We start from the raw sequence: 22,970 nt of genomic DNA, 5'->3' as shown, positions 1-22,970 counted from the left end.
TTGAATAACGTTACCATTTTCATCTCCACCACCTCCCGCGGGAGGGCATTCCAAGCATCCACTACTCTCTCCGTGAAAAATTACTTCCTGACATTTTTCTCGAGTCTGCCCCCCTTCATGTGACACCGTAGCGTGTCCCTCCATAGTTAATGTTTTGCTGTGTTAGGCACACACGTTAGTGCCTAATTAATTTATTTCAAGCATTTATATTCCACACTATCTTGCCAATTTTAGGTTCAGTACATCAGTACGTACATAATTATAAAACAGCATTGTTAAGACACACATAAGATATCATAAAAGAAAAATGCAGTAAAATAAATTCTACAATTATTTCATTCTATCAGCAACCATTTACAATGGAAACTGATACAATTTATAGAACCATTATGCATTAAAATTATAGTACATTGATATCACAAGCTTCTTTAAACAATAAAGGGCCTCTTTTACCAAACCATTCTAGTGATTCGTGGCGCGGTAGTGCCAACAAAGCCCATTCACTTTGAATGGGGTTAGTTGGCATTGCTGTGTGGGAATCACTAGCGCGGTTTGGTATAAGAGGCGTCAAGTCTTTACCATGGAATGGATTTAAACTTCTTCAAATCTTGCACAGCTCATATTTCAGCAAGAAGTACATTCCACATTTGTGGACCTTTTTATATAGAAAATTGAATTCCAGTGTTCTTCTAAAAAGACTAAATGAAATGAGGGCATATCGAAAATATTCAACATTAACGAACTTAAAGGGCGTGATAGTTGGTGAAAGTGTAAAGAGAAAGCAATGACAGGAGAAATCCTGCAACATACAGCCTTAAAACCCAGCATAAGTAAAACGACACTTTGTACGTTACACCCTGTGATTTGTCATCAGATGATATTTATGCAGAAAGGTTATTCTGCTTACACTCGGGTGTTGGAGCAGCATCTACTGATAATGTATAATTTGTTACAAAAACAGAAAATGATAAGCTAGTATAAAAATTGTGACGCTGGCTGAATAATCCTAATTTTCCATGTTGATCTCAACAGTAAGAAATTGTTCGTCACGTTCATCTCATCTAAATGGTTTCAGCTTATTAAACTTCCAGAGAGCATCCCTTTAAAAAAAAAAAATTCTTTCTACCCCTTCTCTGTGGTAGCATATGATTTATAGCTAGTTCCTGTAATATCAGTGTATAGGGTAAGGGGCACAAAACTTGAAGGGCTTATTTCCAAAACCTGCTGTGTTACTATTAGTTGCATTGGACTTAGATTGTTTGGACACATTTGGCCAGTTGAAGGGCTTATTTCCAAAACCTTCTAAGTGCCTGCAACCACCCACTGCTGCCTCTAGACCTACCCCACCTACTTAGCCTTGCACAGACATATTCAGTATCACCACGTTTGTCCACAGTAACAGCAATTGAGACATGAAAAATTAACCATACATACATGGACTGGAAAATATTTTAATCAAAATAATTAGAACATTTTCTTTTCTTTTTATTTTAAAATTTTCATTGGTTTTTATTAACACTTGCAGTGCAAAGAACAAACTCACAAAATCAAGTAACAAACAGTGTAGGCATCCAACAAGAGAAAGAAATGTCTATTTTCTCATTTTACAGGGAAAAATATCCCCAAAGTAAAAAGAAAACCAAGAATTTAATAGTAAAATAGAACTGGTTCTACCACAATTGGGTTTATGAACTAACAGAACCAATAGCATACAAGGTTGACCTAGTGCATATTGTGAAAAATTATCAGACTAAAAAATCCATAGGTACGTTGTACCTGCACCAAGTTTTAAAGATTTCAGTGAATTAGTTTGTAACTCACTTTTCCAGCTAAATGAACAAAATGGCTAACAGCCAAGCACTACACATACCAATTATATAAAAAAGAAAATATTTCATAGAATCAAGTAGGCAATCAACATTCTCTTTTTGACTGCTGCTACTAAAATTATGTCCAGATATTCAGTGTCAGGCTCTGTTTGGGTACCAGCATTGAATATCCAGGTATGTGCAAATAGTTGGCACTTAACTGGATAAGTGCTGATACTCATCTCTTACCTGGCTGGATAAGTTAGACAGGACTACTATTTATGTGGTCCTGTTTACCCAATTAACTTATCTGGTTAAAGGCTGAATATTGGCAATAGCCAGTCAAATTTGGAGTGAATATGAGTGGCATTTTCGAAAGAAACGTCCAAGTTGTGATTTGGATGTCTTTGCAAAACAAAATCCAGGGGCGGGGAAAACCGTATTTTCGAAAAAAGATGGACGTCCACCTTTCGTTTCAAAAATACCGTCAGAGACGTCCAAATCCTTAAATTTGGACATCTCTAGACATGGACGTTTCTGACTTTTGGCGATTTTCGAAACCAAAGACGACCATTTGGACGTGGGAGGAGCCAGCATTTGTAGTGCACTGGTCCCCCTGACATGCCAGGATACCAACCGGGCACCCTAGGGGGCACTGCAGTGGACTTCATAAAATGCTCCCAGGAACATAGCTCCCTTACCTTGTGTGCTGAGCCCCCCAAAACCCACTACCCACAACTGTACACCACTACCATAGCCCTTACGGGTGAAGGGGGGCACCTATATATGGGTACAGTGGGTTTGTGGTGGGTTTTGGAGAGTTCACTGTTTCCTCCACAAATATTACAGGTAGGGGGGTATGGGCCTGAGTCAGCCTGTCTGAAGTGCACTGCGGTACCCACTAAAACTGCTCCTGGGTCCTTCATGCGCTGTCATGGATCTGAGTATGACATCTGAGGCGGGCACGACATATTTTTAAAGATGTTTTTTGAGGGTGAGAGGGGGTTAGTGACCACTGGGGGCATAACGGGAGGTCATCCCCGATTCTCTCCGGTGGTCATCTGGTCATTTCAGGCACCTTTTTGCGCCTTATTCGTAAAAATAACACATCCGGGTGAAAATGCCCAAGTGTTCATCAGGGACGTCCTTGCTTTTTTCAGTTATGGGTCAAAGACGTCCAAGTGTTAGGCACACCCAAGTCCTGCCTTTGCTACGCCTCCAACACGCCCCCTTGAAATTTGGAAGTCCTTGTGACGGACTGCAGTTGGAGACATCCAAAATTGAGTTTTGATTATACTGATTTGGATGTCTCTGGCAGAAGGACAACCATCTTCCGATTTATATCGAAAGATGGACGTCCTTCTCTTTTGAAAATGAGTCTGTATGTAATCTTCATTGATCTATAAAGTACAAAGGTCCTTCTCTTATGTTATTAAAAACATGAAGGATACTGCTTTTATTTCTTCATCAGTTTTGTTATATGTAAAATTCAAAATATGATACCCATCGACCCAACATGAATTCACATTTCGCCATATGGCTGTTTCAAGGTCTGTCTCCATATAGATTCATAGTCATGATAAATTTAAAAACCTCTTTTAGCAATGTCTTTTTAAATATGTAGTCTCTAAATTTGGACTCAGGATTGTATTTAATCTGAGATTTGTTCAGGATTAATACGATGTCATACTTCCTCTCCTTATGTACCCAAGCGTACTATTAGTCTTTCCTCCTACTTTGATACTCTTGTTAATTACCTTCAATTAGTTTATGAAAAATGTTCATTTCCAGATCCTGTTGCTGTTGGCTGACTGCCACGTCTTTCTCAAATGTGTATATGCCTAAACTGAAGTTACTGAACTTAACTATTCTGAATTATGTTTTATTTATGAAGTTTAAAATATATATTTGTTTGGCAAAGCAAATAAAAAAAAAAAAAGATAAACTCCAATCCAAATAGGGCCAGATAATCCCACTGCAGTCTATTTATTTATTTATTTTATTGCATTTGTATCCCACATTATCCCACCTATTTGCAGGCTCAATGTGGCTTATAGAGACTTGTTATGGCGTCACCATTCCAGGATGCCAAATACAATTGGTAGTGCAAAAAGCTTATAGATGGGGAAGAGAGATCTAAGCAGATAGTTATAGAAAGATGATTTTCTGAGCTAGGTAGTTTGGCGGAGTAGTAAAGTTAAGCTAAGGGTTCTCTTTGTAGGCCTTGTTGAAGAGATACGTCTTCAGAGATTTTATGGAAGTTCGATGTTTCGTTGATTGTTTTCAGGTCCGTTGGTTGTTTTCAGGTCCGTTGGTAGTGCATTCCACATTTGCGTGCTCATGTAAGAGAAGGTGGTCGCATGTGTTAGCTTGTATTTTAGTCCTTTGCAGCTGGGGAAGTGTAGGTTAAGAAATTTGTGAGATGATCCTTTGGCATTTCTGGGGGGTAGGTCTATCAGGTCTAGCATGTAAGTCGGAGTGTCTCCGTGGATGATTTTGTGTACAATTGTACAAATCTTGAAAGTGATACGTTCCTTCAGTGGGAGCCAGTGGAGTTTCTATCTTAGGGGTTTTGCACTTTCATATTTTGTTTTACCAAATATGAGTCTGGCGGCAGTATTTTGGGCTGTTTGGAGTTTGATAGTCTGTTCTTTGCAGCCAACGTACAGTGCGTTGCAGTAGTCCAGGTGGCTTAGCACCATTGACTGTATCAGGTTACGGAAGATGGATCTTAGGAAGTAAGGTTTTACTCTTTTGAGTTTCCACATGGAGTGGAACATCTTTTTCGTTGTGTTCTTCGCATGGGTTTCAAGTGTGAGGTTTCAATCAACGGTGACTCCTAGAATTTTCATATTATTTGAGACGGGAAGTGAGAAATTTGGTGTGGTTATGGTGGCGAAGTTGCTTGTGTTATGTTGTGAGGTGAGTACCAGACATTGTGTTTTTTTCTGCATTAAGTTTTAGCTGAAATGCATCTGCCCAGGAGTGCATGATTTGGAGGCTTAGGTTGATCTTATTGGTGCTTTCCTTTAGATCGTGTTTAAACGGGATGTAAATCGTGACATCATCTGCATATATGTAGATCCATCCAGTCTGCCCAACAAGATAAACTCATATGTGCTACTTTTTGTGTATACCTTAGCTTGATTTGTATCTGTCATTTTCAGGGCACAGACCGTATAAGTCTGCCCAGCACTATCCCTGCCTCCCAACCACTGGCTCTGGCACAGACCGTATAAGTCTGCCCAGCACTATCCCTGCCTCCCACCACCGGCTCTGCCACCCAATCTCGACTAAGCTTCTGAGGATCCATTCCCTGGGAACAGGATTCCTTTGTTTATCCCACGCATGTTTGAATTCCATTACCATTTTCCTCTCCACCACCTCCCGCTGGAGAGCATTCCAAGCATCCACCACTCTCTCCGTGAAAAAATACTTCCTGACATTTTTCTTGAGTCTGCCCCCCTTCAATCTCATATCATGCCCTCTAGTTCTACCGCCTTCCCATCTCCGGAAAAGGTTCATTTGCGGATTAATACCTTTCAGATATTTGAACGTCTGTATCATATCACCCCTGTTTCTCCTTTCCTCCGGGGTATACATGTTCAGGTCCGCAAGTCTTACATAGTAGTTGTGGAAGAATGGAATTGAGGCATTTCTGTTTGTGAAGTGATTTTGAAGCAAAGATCTAAAAATGCTAAACTTGGAGTTGCCAAAAGAACCCTGGGATAAGTTATTCAAAGCTACAGATTGGGGGAAGGCTTATAAGTACATTTGTGTGTTTCAAGATCCCTTGGGGCACTGTCAGATTCATCATTATAAAGTAGAAGCAGTTTGGCACCACCAGTAGCCTGAATTAAAGCAACTGCTGAGGAAGGTGACCACGAGTCCTTAGATTCTTTAAAAGAGCTACAGAGATCTCCAGGCAATCTTACACAAGCTGGCCTATATCCCCATCTGATGTCTAAATTAACTGCTATGCGCAAAGGACACTTATTGACCTATCATAAGATTTGGAACTTGTATGTTCAATGGACCTTGCATCAGGACTCTTCCTTGCTCGCTCATCAATCCAAGTAGGGTATTTTTTCGGGGGGAGGGGGGATGGTAAGAGATGGTCTAACTGAGTTGTAAAATTGTATTTTTCTGAGATTTTTTCTTTAAATGGATGATTTCTGGTTATATTGATATATGGTATACTTGCTTTTGTTACTATCTTTTCAATAAAGGAAAAATAAAAGTTTGAAAAAATGAGCTACAGAGATCTCTGGCAGAGTCTGGGGAAAATGTTGACAATTCCAAGGTTCCTCCACAAATATAGTCTGTATGGGAAGGTGGTAAAAAGAAAACCAGTGCTGTGTGGAAAAAGCAAGCCATATTTCCCCGGATTCTATATAGTGCACTTAGATTTAGACGTAAAATTGGCGCGGATTCTATAACACTTAGTGTAACTTAATTGGCTTAACAAGCTAATGAGCGCTGATAACAGCACTTAACAAGAAATAATGAGCACTGATTGGCACTGATTTAAAATTTAGGCGCACAACTCGCTAAGCTTATTCTGTAAGTATGTGCGCCGAACTTCTAATGTGGGGAGACAAAAAGGGGTATTGGTTATGGGCGGGGAAATGGGCATTTCATGAGCCTTCCAATATTTAGGCGCCTAGTTACAGAATATGGCTCTGTGTGCCTGAATCTATATGCACTGAGATTTACACTAGGTTTTCATTGGCATAAATGGATGCACGCAGATATTGGAGCTGAAATATCAACTAAGCATATTCTATAATTGGCGCCTAAATCTAGGTGCCGATTGTAGAATACGCTTAGTTGGCACTTATTTCGGAGCCAATTTTTAGGTGTCATATATAGAATCTCCCCCTTAATGTACTATATAGCATTATCAAAGCAGCATTAAGGGGACCAGTGATCTGGACTGGCCTCTCTTGGAAACAGGATACTGGACTATGTGGACCCGTTGTCTGACTCAATATAGTAATACTTATGTTCTTACACCACATGCATATGGGAGAAATGTTTTTGTAGTCTGAGACCAAAGTGGAACTTTTTATTCTCATTGCTAAGTACTGTGTATGTGGTGTGATTTAGGATCATTATTCTGATGAAAAATGAATCTTCTTTCCAGTCCAAGGACTATGACAGACTGGGTCAGGTTTTCCTCCAGGATCTGCCTGTACTTTGCACCACCCATCCTCTTATGCTTCCATGTCCCCACTGCTGCAACTCATCCTCACAACATAATGCATTACTATAAGGTTGGTGTTAATATGGTGATATGTTGTGTTTTACACCACATCAAGCCAAAGGGTTGTCCACCAAAACCCGATATTCTAACACTACCAAAAAAGGTGGACAATTTAGAATACTAACAGGCTTATTTTAGAAAGAAAAGGGCGCCCATTTTTCGACACAAATCGGAAGATGGGCGTCCTCACATGGTCGCCAAAATCGGCATAATTGAAAGCCGATTTTGGGTATCCTCAACTGCTTTCCTTCTCGGGGACGACCAAAGTACACGGGGGGGGGGGGGGTGTCGAAAGCATAGCGAAAGCGGGACTGGGGCGTGCTTAACACATGGGCATCCTCGGCCGATAATGGGAAAAAGAAGGGCGTCCCTGACGAACACTTGGATGACTTGGTCCTTTTTTTTTTATGACTAAGCCACAAAAATGTGCCCAGATGACCACCGGAGGGAATCGGGGATGACCTCCCCTTACTCCCCCAGTGGTCACTAACCCCCTCCAACCCTAAAATAAAAATTTTAATATTTTTTCCAGCCTTTATGGCAGCCTCAAATATCATACCCAGCTCCATCACAGCAGTATGCAGGTCCCTGGAACAGTTTTAGTGGGTACTTCAGTGCACCTCAAGCAGGCGGATCCAGATCCATCCCCCCTCCCCTACTTGTTACACTTGTGGTGGTAAATGTGAGCCCTCCAAAACCCACCACAATCCCACTGTACCCACATGTAGGTGCCCCCCTTCATCCCTAAGGGCTGTGGTAGTTGTGTACAGTTGTGGGGGGTGGACTTTGGGGGGCTCAGCACTCAAAGTAAGAGAGCTATGCACCCGAGAGCATTTTCTGAAGTCCACCACAATAACCCTAGGGTGCCCGGTTGGTGTCCTGGCATGTTAGGGGGACCAGTGCACTACGAATGCTGGGTCCTCCCACAGCCAAATGGCTTGCATTTGGTTGATTCTGAGATGGGCGTCCTCGGTTTCCATTATCACCGAAAATCGGGGACTACCCTCTCTAAGGACGACCTAAATGTTGAGATTTGGGCGTCCTCGACCGTATTATCAAAACGAAAGATTAACGCCAATCTTGTTTCGATAATACTGGTTTCCCCACCCCTTCACGGGGACATCCTGCGAGGACGTCCTTAGGAAAACTTGGGTGCCCCCCAATCGATTATGCCCCTCAAAGTGAAACAAAACAAAAACTACAGTGGAGTAGCTCAGCAAGACAGAAGGGAACATTCTTGAGTGGTCCTGTCAAGGCCTGGGCCTTATTCTAATAGAAAATCTGTGGCAACATTTGAAGACTAGTCCAAAAGATGATCCTCCCCGCCAGCCTAGCTATTCTACCAAGAAGCATTGGGGGGGAAACTGCCTCATCCTGCTGTGCAAAGTTAGTAGACTTATCCTAAATTACTAATGGGGTATGAAGACTTAGGTGTTTAAGATTCTTGATTTCTTTCTTTCTTTTTTAGTTTGCTTTTCAAGTTAACAACAAAGAATATACTTTCCAAGGGAAAATCAGACATGTACAAAAACCTAATTAACTTATTAGCACAGTACAAAGAAAATTAATACACTTCCAAACAGTCCACAATAAAGGGGTGATTTCTTATTTTTAATTACTTTTTGAATATTTCTTTGATCTTTCTGGTTGAAATTGTAATGTATGCTGTGTAGAGATGTGCGTGCATTTGAAATGACATAGGAAATGTCAATGACATCATTTTAAAGCTAAAACAAAAGGAAAAAAAGCAAAATTTTGAATTTTTCCCTGTGTTGATAATAGCCGTATTTCTCAAATTTTGCACCTTGTTGCTCACGTATCATTCCCTTTTGAAGAATAGTGCGCACTACTTGAGCAATAGGATGCAATATTTGAGCATTAGTGTGTACTATTAATGACATTGCCCCAGAAATTAAATAATAATGTAAGAACCCAAATAAAATTTGCAAACAAAAAACAAAACATTTTTTTGGCCTGCCTGCACACCCCTAATGCTGTGCAGGTCAGTGTAACTCCTACTCTAATGCATTTTGAGTTGTATTTTATGACAGCAGAATATTTGTTTGTACAATTTTATAGCCCATCATCCCAACCATGCCCAGAACAGGTTACACTCTTATACTCATTTTAAAATAACACAATACAACATAACAATAAAACAGTATTAAAAAAAACAATCTACCTGCTTATCAAAACTAATCGGACTGTTAATTTTCAAATTAGAACAAATTAAGTTTTTACAGCCTTGCAGAAACTTAGAAGATCACCGATAGATCTCACAGCAGGAGGCAGCCTATTCCATTGCCAGATCAAAGAGCAAGAGTAAGCTCAACGATCACACTCCAACTGAAAAGACCTGGCAGACGAAATGCCTCTCTCTCTGAGAATGTAACAACCGTGTTGGAATATAAATTGCCAGCTTTTTAGATACATAATTTGGAACCATATCATGAAGTACCTTAAATGCCAACACTATCATTTTAAAAATACGTTTACTGATCGAGCACACTCCAACTGAAAAGACCTGACAGAGGAAAATACCTCTCAGTCTGAGAACTTAACCGCATTGGAATATAAATTGGCAGCTTTTTAGATGCATAATTTGGAGCCATATCATGAAATACCTTAAATGCCAACACTATCGTCTTAAAAATATAATGTTTACTGATAGGAAGTCAATGGAATGACAGAAAAAAAAAGGTGCAACTTAAGTGCATATTTTCAAAGCACTTGGGCCCTGTTTACAAAGCCACACATTCGCTAAAATGTTTGCACGTCTACAGCGTGGGTTAGTAAACAGTGCCCTTAGACTTTCAAAGTTACATATAGACATATTTTCAAAGCACTTAGCCTTCCAAAGTTCCATAGGTTTCTATGGAACTTTAGAAAGCTAAGTGCTTTGAAAATGAGCCCCTAGTAACCTATGGAATTTGTAAGTCTATGTGCCTTGAAAATTAGCCCCAAGGTCACACAAGTCCAAGTTTTTCAAAAGTCAAATAGCTGTATTTTGGACATGCTGGAACATCTTCAAACTCTTATCAGGCAACCCCACAGACAATGCATTGCAGTAATCGATGCACAAAGCTACATAGGCATAAAGCAACTGGTCAAAATCAGACTCTGAGAAATAACCCCAAATTTTACGCAATTGATGTGGATAATAAAAAGAAGAAGAAACCAATTGAGAAATATGACTATCAAGTTAATCCAGTGACCAAGAGTACTCCCAGACTACAAAATTGATGTTTTGCAAGCTGGACGAAAAAATTTACAATGATCTCTATGAATCCATACAAATTCTGTTTCAGGTGCATTCAATTTATTTATTACATTTGTACCCCGCGCTTTCCCACACATGGCAGGCTCAATGCGGCTTACATAGTAACAATATAAAGAATTACAAAGTCGTAAAAAGAATATACAATTTGTAGTAAACGCAGTATTAATGGGGTTAACGGATAAGTAAATTAAACATAGAAGGAATTGGGTGCAGAAGGAAATGAACATTAGTCGGTAGGCGTAGGAAGATGGAGAGGAATGGATATGGGATAGCAATAAGGATAATGGGAAACATGGTCAATGTATAACAGTCGTTGATAAGAATCATGTGGGCAGGCTTTGGTTAGGTTGAATCGTTAGGGTAGGCTATCTTGAAGAGATGGGTCTTCAGTGCTTTTCTGAAGGGCAAAAGGCCGTTAATTGTTCGGATGGATCTTGGTAGAGCATTCCAAAGCTGGCTACCTGAAAAGGAAAAATTGGATGCGTAGAAGGATTTGTACTTAATACCTTTGCAGTTGGGGAGGTGTAGATTAAGATAAGTACGAGAAGACGACAAACTATGCCTGGTTGGAAGGTCGATAAGGTGATTCATGTAGGTGGGGGCTTCGTGTAATATGGTGACGTCAGCGTAAATGAAGGGATTAAGGTCATATTTGGCTAGTGATCTGGCCAGCGGAATCATCATTAGGTTAAAGAATAACGGAGAAAGCATTCCGATAGCCATGGAGATGACATGTTTGTAGGCCCTTTGACTTGGTAGGATCTTGTAGTGATGAAGCTTTTTATCCAGTTAATGATGTCGCCACCTATCCCAAGTTTGTCCAAAAGTTTAGTTAGGATAGTATGATCAACCATGTCAAAGTCGAATTACAGAAGGAGGATGTGGTTGCCAATTGCTATTTCTTGTTTGAATTTGGATATTAATTGCAACTTTTCCTCATCATGGAACTCTTTTTCAGTCAAACATCAACTTTTCCAGCTGGGTTTCTCTGGCTGATTCTAGTGCAATATACAATTGAATATCACCAGCAAATGGTTGAATATGAATTCCATGCATTAAGGCAATATCAATAACTGGATAAAACTATGTATTAAGATGTTTACTTTGACAAGACTACATTCTGATTTAAAAAAATTTAGAAGTCTCTTATTGGAACATATCACAATACAAAAATGTGTCTCAAGGCTTGAAAACAGCACAAGTACAAAAGTACAATAACGAGGCACAAATGCAATGAAGCATAGAAACATTACAAATCCACCCCCAAAAAAGGTATCTGCTTTGTTACAGATTTTCATATCATCCATAAAAACATACGCTTTTTTCATTTTGTCAATCAAGACCTTCAAAAACAGTGGACCTACGTCTATTTCTCTAACTCTTTGGAAAACCTCTTTTCTTAGAGGTCCTCTTACAAGCTGCGATATGCACTACCGCATGCTTACTTCAGCTTAAAAGGGCTTACCATGGGCCGCGCTTACGTATTGTGTTGACATTGTAATGAAGCATACTATGCCATACTTTGTATTGTTTGAATATTTTTAGTGCTGTAATTGTCTAGCGCTTACGTTTGATTTATTCTTGCTGTACTCCGCCTTGAGTGAATTCCTTCAAAAAGGCAGTAAATAAATCCTAATAAATAACGTTCTGATCTACAAATTCAAACTGTGAGCTAAAAAATATTTTGTATTTTATTGCAGAGGGGGTTTTTCTGCACTAAGCAGCTCAGCTATCTGATTAGCTTAGGATTAACGTGTGAGCCCTTACTGCCTACAAAATAGGTGTTTGTAAGTGCTCACATGCTATTTTTAATGACCATGAGCTAATGGCAACATTAACACTTGCCCAATAATAGAAGAAATAGAAAATCAGCCATTTTATTGCTGCAGTATAAAGTGGCCTTAGCATGCAGGAAAAAACCTGTGTAAGGGCATACTAAGGCCACTTTATATTGCAGCTTAGTAAAAGGACCCCTGAGTACTAATTTTATGTAATCACGAATTTTAAGATTACCTTGTGTGAATACGAGGTAGTAGGGAAACCTGTTAAGCTACTGTATTTTCACTGATCATGTATTTCATATATTTGAATAAGAGGTTAGCTCTTTAAAAGTATCAGAGTTGGCCCTTACCTTAATCCCTTGAGTATTCCACTGCTCACTTTTCATTTCCCAGTGTGGATTCGTGCCTACTAGTTCAGATTTTGTTTTGGTTTTTTTTTTACTCTCACTCCCAAAGTTACTAACTTTCTCATCAGTCTTTTTTATGAAACTGTGTCAAAGGTGTCAATAAAATCCAGATAGAAATATAGAATATGATGGCAGATGAGAACCACAGGGCCCATCTATTCCATCCAATTTAATTACAGTGCTGTGGCCCCCATTAAATCTGTCTTCACTTTAATTTGTTCATAGTTAAGGATTCAGTGCATTTGTCATTATTTATTTCTGCTGCTGTCTCATCTCCTTAATAAAGAGGAAACTATATACATCTACCACCCTTTATTTAAATAAATCTTTTTGTTACTCCTGACTTTACCTCCGAGTTTTTTATATTTTAGAATTTCTTTTCAACTTTGAATGTTTTTTTTGTGTGCAATATTTATACTTTCAGTATAGCGCCTTTATTATGGGCAGATCACTTTCTAATCAAATTTTCTCTCTGTGATCCTCTGAAGCAAATGTTCTCAGAGGACAAGCAGGCCATTAATTCTCACAAGTGTGTAACATGGTGCCACATTGCCCAAAAGAGAGTCCCAGTTGGCAAGAATAGTTGCCCTAGTGCAAGCGTGACCACAGACCAGTATGTTCTATTTGTTTCCTCTGTGGACCTTTCTGGACAAGATAGGAAACCATCAGGGTCTGATAGTGTTGGTGGCTCCAGAGTGGCCAAGGGGATCAAGGTATAGAGATTTGATCAGGTTGTCTGTAGCAGTTCCATTGGTGTGGCCTGCAAAATAGGACCTGCTTGTGCAAGGACTGATCCAGATGCAGAACCCAGCTCCATACTGTCTCGTACATGGTTCTTGAGACGCAAAGCTTTGGAAGAGAGGATATGCTGGGTCGCTCTTTACAATGCTTTTGTGTTCCAGGAAAATGCCCACTTCCTTGGCTTTTTTTTAGGGTTTGGCACATTTTGAAAGCATTGTGCTTGGAGTGAGAGGTGATGTCTCTTGAGATCATCAGTTCTGGAGGTTTTAGATTTTGCGGGATGGTTTAGACAAGAGGTTGGCCTTAACTGCTTTCAGAGTGCAGATTGCAGCCTTAGTGTGTTAGAGGCTAGGTTAAAGGTAGAGGATTGGCATCACATCTGGATGCTGTGTCTTTTGAGAGATGTGGATGTGCTGAAACCCCCAAGGCATCCGGTGGTGCCTGTATAGGATATAAATCACCTGCTATTAGTTTTGGTATAGCCATTATTTGAACACCTCAGGGAATCTTCATTAAAGGATGTCATCTTGAAGACTGTTTTTCAAGTGGCAATTTCTTCAGCCAGGAGGATTTCAAAATTGCAGGCCTTGTCTTTTTGGGAGCCCCAAAAGAGGATATTAATTCATTCGGTTCCTTCATTTTCCATTTCTCCAAAAAATGGTGTCCTCGTTACATATCAATCAGACTCTCTTCTAGTGTTGGGAGAAGTGAGAAGAGATGAACAATGAGGCAACTGCATTGGTTAGATATGGAAGCCTAAGTCAGTTTTCTGAAGAGAATAAGAGTTCTCTTGGCTGAATCACTTGAATATGTTCTTTGGAGGGCCTAAGAAAGGAGAAGCCGCATCAAAGGCAGCCATGGCTTGCTGGATTGGAGGCCTTCATGTTGGGATATCCAGTTCCCTAGGTTCTAAATACATATTCCACCCTGAATCTGGCTACCTCCAGGGAAGAGCATGGGCTAATTCCACCTTAGTTCTGTTAAGCAGCTATTTGGACATCATCGTATTACTTTGTGCGGCACTAAAGAAAATGAGCAGGTAAGATCTAATTTCACCTTATAGTTCAAAGGCCCTCTATTTGATAATAGGTGAGAAAAACAATGTCTATATTGAGTCTTTTTATATCAGTCTCAAAATCTTTGATCATTCTAATATGAAAGTTTTCCATTCCTCTGTGCTACCAAAGTTCCCTTTAAATGCCTTTATTGTAAGGTTATTAAGGGAGTTTATCTTCCTTTGAGAAACGTTCACCTGCTGAGCTGTCATTCTATTTTCTTCTGTAATTGTTATGTCTATGAAGATTAGAACATAAGAGTAACCATACTGGGTCAGAATAATAGTCCATCTAGCCTAGTATCCTGTTTTCCAAAGTGGCCAAGCCAGGTCACAAGTACCTGGCAGAAACCCAACTAGCAGCAACATTCCATGCTACCAGACCCGGGGCAAGCAGTTGCTTCCCCATGTCTGTCTCAATAGTAGACTATGGACTTTTCCTCCAGGAATGTGTCCAAACCTTTTTTAAACCCAGATACGCTAACCGCTGTTAATACATCCTCCGGCAAAGAGTTCCAGAGCTTAGCTATTTGTTGAGTGATACATGTCAGTCTGATCTGGCACATGTTTAACTTTGTGTCTTTTCATCAGTTTCCCCCCCCCCCCCCCCCCCCCCCCCCCCCACACACACAAAATTTTGTCTCAGTTGAATTTTCACAGTTATTTTGCCCCCCCCCCCCCCACACACACACACACACACATGTTAACTATATATGTGCTGAAGCATAGGCTTTCCTAGGGATTGAATTGAGATGGAGTTCAATTGTATGCACACACTTTTACGACTGCCTTTCAGGAGGTGTAAATGTGTCCGTTTGCACTCTGTTGGGACTGTTTTAGTATAATAGATGCATTTTTTAGGTGCTCTGTTCTAAAATTACCCCCTTAGGTGGTTTCTATGAGGAAGGTGCTAAAAATGTTTGTGTATATACCAATATTCCATTTATTTGTTGTTCTATTAAATGATGCCTAAGTGTGATAGTAGAAATATTATAAGTACATTTTTTTAAGTGCAGGCATTTACACCAGTTTTATGGTTTGTGTAAGTGGTTGTTCTTAAAATCTAGGTGCATATTTGCCCTGCTGTGCTAGTATTCTGTAAAGGAAAGAAGGTGCCTTCTTGGCATTTGAAAAAGGTACCTCTTTATAGACTTTCCCTTTTAGGGGGCAATTCTGTAAGTGTGCCCCTCCTTTAAGGTGCCCCAATGTTGTGCAGTGAAAGTCTATTTTATAATGGCATCTGGGCACTCAGATTCCATTACAGAATACCAGCATAACCCAGCATCAGCCAAATGCCCGCAGTTCTACAAGCCATAGACCTGGCATACCTGCATCAAAATAAATGTGGCAAGGGCATACATAACTTAAAAGTATTCTGTAAGTTACAAACGTAATTGGGAGCTCCTCTCATATTCTATCCATGTGAACTCTCCCTTCCATGTAGGCGCTATGTTATTTGTTCACCCTTACAGAATAATGCTTAGTTGGTTTGTGCCATTTATTCACATAAGTGTACACTTAGCCATGAAAGTGCCAGTAATGTATATTGATATGTACAAGGAGCATGTAAATGTGGGCACCCAGTTACAAATTTGCCCTTATAACGTTTAATTGTCAAATCATGCTTTACCCCTATTGCAAGTCATCTTAAGGTGCATTAAAGCATTCCATTGATGAACATAACTTACATGCAATATCTATCTATCTTTCGCTAGCTGGCTGACTGTTTTGTGCCTTTGTTTTCAAGCCTAGCTGTGAACTCTTAGTATAAATATAGCCAGATCATTGCAGCACTAGAGCTCTTCTCTCTGTCTTATAGTTTGGGGTAGGTCATAATATTTATGACTTATACACAGCTCACAGTGTATGCATCATACTGGCATGAGCAAAAATACCGCTGTGTCGAGTCCCTTTCTCCCTGCTATTGTTTGGCTAATAAAGTTGATTTTTTTAAATTTTTATATCCAAGGTGTCGTCTTTTTTATGTAATTTTTAATCTTTATATATTTATATATTTTTAAAAACATATTTTATGATTATTTTTAAATTTTGATGTTTTTACATTATTTTGCTTTTTAGTTTTAATTTTTGTTTTTGTTAGTCATCTTCGCTGTTTTGTTTATTAAGGTTCTAGATACTAATGCTCTACAAAACCATTGAGGATCATTTTGCCTCTGTTTATGAATACATATCATACTCTACAAGAGAAATCATATAGGTATAAGCTTTCTGCTTCAGTGGAACAAAGAGTGGAGAGAACTTTTTCTCAAGGTCATTCATTGAGTTGAAGTGGTACAATTAGAACTCTTTTCTCCAGTTTTTGCTTCTAAATTTTGGAAAATCAGAAACAGAATACAAAATGTTATTTTAGTTATAGTTTTCAGTTTTGCTACATTTATAGCTGCAATGCAGATCTTATCACCAGTAGGGGGGGGGGGGTCTTGGGTTTTATTGGGGAGATAATATACATGAACATTTATTAGAATAATGTGCTTTGTGATGTGTGCTAATATGTAATTGGTGTTTTGACAGGTAATGTGTTGAACCCTTGCTAACTTAAACTTTTGTTCACTTGATTGACCCATGTCTCTATATGTGTTTATTTCAGAAATAATTTGTATAGAAGCAGCTGTAGTCAGCAGTTTATCTTCACCTAGTAGTTTGATTCCTACTGATCCTACAGCTGCCCTGAGATGCTCAGAAGAAACAGATTCTGCAAGTGGAGGAGAAGGGCAGGTAAAGTAACTATCACTTCTTCAAAGGTTGCTTTTTCCACAGTGCTCTTCCTCCCTTATCTTTTCTTTTAAACTTCTAGAGAGTAGTTTCAGTGGGAGATCGGAGCACAATGGAACAAATGTCTTTATCTGGGTAAACACTATTCCAAAATCATTAGTTGGAACCTAAGGACAGGGCTGGACGGACTTCTGTAGTCTGTCCCAGAATTGCCAAAGAGAGACATTGATCAAGTATTTTATAACACATTCATTGTTGGTTTAATGAAGACTTGATAATGAGTGTGACTGTTGGGCAGACTGGATGGACCGTTCAGGTCTTAGTCTGTCGTCATATACTATGTTACTTATTGCTAGGTGTACTAAGCATTTTTTCCACACAGGTCTATATTTATTAAGCCAGTGAACAGAGAGGTTTATCCAGAGAAAGCTACCCAGATAATTTTGCCTAAATATTTATCTACTTATTTACTTATCATACTTAGGGGGTCATTTTTGAAAGAGAAAAACGTCCAAAAAGTGTCCTAAAGTACCATTTATATGGGCGGCTTCTCAAAACGTCCAAATCAGTATTTCTGAAACCTGTTTTGCAGGAGTTTATCTATGCATCTTGTCTGCAGTAATTCCAAATCACAAGGGAGCATTTTGAGGGCGTTTCGAAGGGCAGGCTTAGGGCATTCCTAACACTTGGAAGTTTTACAGCCATACAGCCAGATTGATCATGAACTAGACAGAACCAAACTCTTATCACTAGACTGATTAAACCTCATTGCTATGAATGAAGAAGCACTACCACCTTAAACCTTATGTCGAAAATGATTTCTCTATAACTGATGACCTAACATATGTTACAATACAATCTATTACTCAGGAACATATATGCAATACCATAACGTATTCTTCTCTACTATGTATGTACGCACCTTAACGCAATACCACTTTAACCCTTATGTCAAAAACGATTTCTCTATAATTGATGACTTAACATACTTTACAATCCAATCTATCACTCAGGAACCTATATGCAATGTCATTATGTATTCTTCTTTACCATGTATTTATGCACATTAATGCAATACCATTTGTAATTCTGTTAACCGGAAATGGCACATTGAGCCTGCAAATTGGTGGGAAAATGTGAGATACAAATGCTACAAATAAATAACGGAACAAAAACAAAACGTCTAGGGCGACAACGTCAACATTTTGGTCTAGACCTGTTTTTATAAAGAAGAAGGCACAAAAAGGTGCCATAAATGACCAGATGACCACTAGAGGGAATCAGGAATGACCCCCACCCCCTTTACTTCCTCAGTGGTCACTCACCCCCTCCTTCCCCCCCCCAAAATGTGAATTAAAATAATACCAGCATCTATGACAGTCTCAGATGTTATACTCAGGTTCATTAGAGCAGCATGCAGGTCCCTGGAGTAGTGTAGGGGTGGGTGCAGTGTACTGTAGACAGGTAGACCCAGGCCCATTCCTCCCCTTACCTGTTACACTTCTGTTGGAAACTGTGAGCCCTCCAAAACTCACCAGAAACCCACTGTACCCACATATAAGTGCCCTCCACGCATAAGGGCTACTGTAGTGGTGCACAGTTTGGGGTAGTGGATTTTGGGTTGATTTTGGAGAACAGCAGACTAAATAAGGGAACAATGATGAGATGTATATGAAGTCCACAGCAGTGCCTCATAGTTATCCTGTGATGTCTTGGGGACCAGTCTGCTAAAAATGCTGGCCCCTCCTACATCCCAATGGCTTTCTACGTTTTTCACTTGTATGGAGTTTTTTTTTTTTTTTTTTTTTCAAAAAAGCGGTCTGAAAAGATAAACACACAAAGCACAAAACCTTGCTACAAATGGTATTTTTGAAAAAAAAAAAAAAAGATAGACGTTTCGTGCTTGTAAAAATGGCTGTTCGGATTTGGAATGTTTAGCGCAAAACTGCCAAAGTCTGACTTAGACGTCATATCGAAAATTCCCCTCTTGGTGACTCTTTATCTGGATAAAAGTGTTGTTAAATATACTCCTCCAAAGTTGCCCCAATAAACTTATCCAGGTAATTTTGCCACTCATGTGGCTTTTGAATATTGAGAAATAAATTGTGGGCCAGCAACTGTGATCCCCTCTCCCACTGTGCTGCAAGATGAAAATAAGCAAGAGGCCCAGTTGTGTTTCATCCCCTTCCCTTCTTCCTCTCAGAATTACAAAAAAAACGCAAAAACAACCTGTAGGTTGCATATGTGCTTGCATGTCAAGTGGTGCTTAGATGGTGACTCTGGCTGCATCAACTAAGGCCGGTGCTGGGCTGGCTTGTACAGTCTGAGTCCCGCATATGGCGATCCAGTTTAGGGTGGGCTGGAGACAGCTTCAACGGAAACACCAGTGGTTTGGAACACGAGGACCGTGTTGGGCAGATTTTTACGGTCTTCGTCCCACAAATGACAAGACGGATTTGGATAGGCTAGAGTAAATATCTTGTTCTTGTTCATTGTTGGTTTAAATCTTGAATTGATAATGAATGTGACTGTTGGGCAGACTGTATGGACCATTCAGGTTTTTATCTTCCATCACTTACTAAGTTACTATATATATCTCCTGGGAAGATTGAGTTGCTTGGCTCTGCTACATTTTTTATCCTGAGGGATGGAAAAGGAGAGGGAAGCCACTGGGCCACTAGTTTTTGTTTTTAATTTTAGTTATCTGTTAAGTTTAAGACAGGTAGTTCACTGAATCAGACGTAATTAGTTAACTTTAACCAGATAGTGCTGGATATTGGAGCAATCCAGATAATTTTCAGCCAGATGTTAGATTGTCCACAAAATTTGTCTGGCAGATGGGGTAGGAAGTTGCAAGGTGAAGATACATCCTGTTAACTCCCAAAGTTAATTGGACAAATTGTCTGGCATTTATTTATTTAATACATTTATAACCCGCCTATCCAAACATAAGAGTGCATACCAATGTTGTTAATGCACATTATTTGCCATAGGACACATTGCATAAAATGATACACGAAGAGTTGTTAAAACTGCATAAAGTTTCAAGTGTATTTAGAAAATTAAATTAAACTGACCCCTCTCACTGGGAATGAGGTGTTTTGTTTTGTTTTTTTACTGGGGTCATTATTCAAAAGAGTTTGGGCAAAAGAGCCCATGCCTGGTTAAACCCTGCAGAGCTGTCTAGCCACTGATATTCAGTGGCACTTAACTGTGCGGTCTCACTGAATATCGTTACAAGCTGGCCGTTCCCTAACCAGTGTCTACTTTCTGTCTTGCCTCTGAGACAAAAATAACCTTCTGGAGGTCTCCTGGAGGAGGGGGGGTGGACCCTCGAGTAAATCCCCCCTCTCCCCCCCCCCCCCCCCCCCCCCAAGGCAGAATTCCAGGCAAGAAAAACTCTGGCTACTAAATAAGTTTTAGACATAATAAATGTTCAAATTGTCAAAGAAGCCAATCAGTAATTATTGAAATAGTAACAAATAAGCTCCCAACCTAATGAATATGCATCTTTCCTGAATATTCTGTTTCCTGTTATGATGAATCATGTTCCAACACGTTCCATCAAATTCTATCATTTATTCTCTTAAATTGACACCAGCTAGGTTAGGGGTGGTCCAGGGGCGGAGTTTGGACAGAGCCTCTACTTAGCCAGAGCCAGTTAGTGGTGATATTCAGTCCAACTGTCTTACCCCCCCCCCCCCCCCCTGCTTTTTACAAACCCATGCTAGGAGCTACCGGTGCGGTAACGCCAGCACAGCCCATTCAAAGTGAACGGGCTGTGTTGGCATTACCTTATGGCGGCTTTGTAAAAGAGGAGGGGGGTAAGCAAGCAGATACAGTTATGCACCAGTCTGAATATCAGCCAGTGCCTGGTTAACTTCTGACTTGCCACACTAACCCAAATATTCAGTGCTGGAGGCTGGACGTGACCTGGCATTGAATATCCGGGGTTTATTCAGCCCTTGGCTGTGAGCATCTTATTAGTCCTTTACCATCACAAGCTGAGTATCAGGCCCAGTGTGTGTATAAATACAATTTTGGAAATTACTAGGAATAAAATTACTTATTATAGATGTATAAATATCACTGGAGTTTAAATGTTTGTTTCACAGCATATATAGATTTATATGTTCATTGATATTATCATGTGAGTCACAATAGCAGTAGATGACCACAGATTATGACTAGTAAATCCATCCAGTCAGCCAGTTGTTTACTGTAAAGTTAGGATGTGCATGCCTACACCTTCCTTTCCAGTATGGCTGACCAATGTCTCTCTATTTTCTTTAGACTGCAAGTATCTTTCTTGAGTGTTGTCTTTCATTCATGTCAAAGATAAGAATGTTGTATCTTGTTCTTTACTAAATTTCTCTGAGCCAACATTAATGGAACATCACTGCTCTATGATGCTAGACATGTTTATTGAACATATCATCTTCCATTAGATTGCAGTTGTTGGTCTACCCACAAGAAAAATAAATCTATACTTTATTGCAAATGCCTTTTTTAAAACTCCTTTTCCTCTTTCAGGCATCTACATCTGACATAGATGGACACACAGGAGATGTTCTTTATACAAGGTGAGATAAATAGTAAATGTACTAATCAGTAACTGATGTACAATATATAGTTAGGTTCAATCTAACAGCCCAGTGACTAGTGTGACTGTTTTCATATAGAGTATAAGGTTTGTAAATAATTCTCCATGACTCTTTATAAATCTCCATGACTCAGACTGAACATTACAGAGTGGCAACCATTTCAGCCATGAGGGATGTGGGCATGTAAACGCAAAGTCTATACACTCAAAAATAGCTTTTCTTCACTTGTAGAGGAAGATTATTTCTCTGAGGACAAACAAGGTTGCAAGTCCTCACCTCATGGGTGGCATCAGCAATGGAGCCCGGCACAAGAGAGCCACACCATGTTTTATATCTCTAGAAGCTTTGATGAAGCCTCGCCATTCAATTTCCTCATTTCACAGAGCTGTTTAAACACATCATTGAAACTCTCCATCAAGACTTCAGATTTTAGAGGGGTTTTTTTCTTCATTTTTTTCTCAAGAGTCCTGTCACTAATGTGCAGTTTCAGTACCCTGGTAGGCATCTTAGGTTGTTTTTCAGCTAGTTTTAAGATTTTTTTTTTTTTTAACTTTCACTCAGGACAGGCCTCCAGTGAAGGCCTTGGGTGTTTTGTTCTGGTTGGGTACATTTTCAATACAATGAAGTGCTTTAACTTGAGGCACGGCTACTGACGTCCTGTCAAAAGCTTCCATAAATGCTTGCACCTAATGCTGTCAGTTTCTAACTCAGAAAAGAAAAGTACCTCGTTTTTTTCCAGGATTCAGACACTGGACAAACTAGCCTCAGATATCTTTCTTCTATGTTAATTTCCTCTGATTCCCCTGATAGTCAAAAAAAACTTCTGAAACTTAGGACCAGGGAAACATGATTCTCATAGCTTCCTCTTAGTCAAGGCAGGTTTGGTTCCCAATTGTTCTCAAACATTTCATGAGAAGTCTTGTGAAGCTGGAGAATTCTCTGTCACTGATCACATTGACTCATAGAACTTTGTTGAACTACAGCATCCCTTTTCCTCACAGCTTGGATGTTGAGAGAGTAACCTTGGCTTCCATTAATGTATCTGACAATGTATCTCATGTTGTTCTAACTTTCTACTAGAAGGTCTTATAATTTCAAATAGAAGAGGTTTGCCAACTGTTGTGATGCAAAGACCCTAGATCCCTTTTCTTGTCCCAATACAAAAACTGCTTGAATACATTCTACATTCTTCTGTGTCAGGTTTGAAAACCAACTCCATTAGGGTACACCTTAGTGCAATTGGCCAATCTCTGTATAGCCTGTAGTTCAATTTATTCAGGATATGTTGCTATTGAA

At 39.6% G+C, this 22,970-nt stretch overlaps 1 protein-coding gene across 5 annotated transcripts in view; it reads left to right on the top strand.

Annotated features, from left to right (window-relative positions):
* The window catches only part of NISCH (nischarin), a 168,462-nt gene that overhangs the window by 107,123 nt on the left and 38,369 nt on the right, over nucleotides 1-22,970 (top strand). For 4 of the 5 annotated variants that reach the window (XM_030205474.1, XM_030205476.1, XM_030205477.1 and 1 more), the window contains exons 15-16: nucleotides 16,946-17,073; nucleotides 21,604-21,653. In XM_030205474.1, coding sequence (XP_030061334.1) covers nucleotides 16,946-17,073; nucleotides 21,604-21,653 — 178 coding nt within the window. Of the gene's footprint in view, nucleotides 1-16,945; nucleotides 17,074-21,603; nucleotides 21,654-22,970 lie in introns of those variants that run through there. The other variant, XM_030205482.1, reaches the window with a different exon arrangement.

The sequence above is a fragment of the Microcaecilia unicolor genome, chromosome 6 (genome assembly GCF_901765095.1).
Source record: "Microcaecilia unicolor chromosome 6, aMicUni1.1, whole genome shotgun sequence".
NCBI classification, from domain to species: Eukaryota; Metazoa; Chordata; class Amphibia; order Gymnophiona; family Siphonopidae; genus Microcaecilia; species Microcaecilia unicolor.
This window is presented reverse-complemented; position numbering and strand designations above follow the sequence as displayed.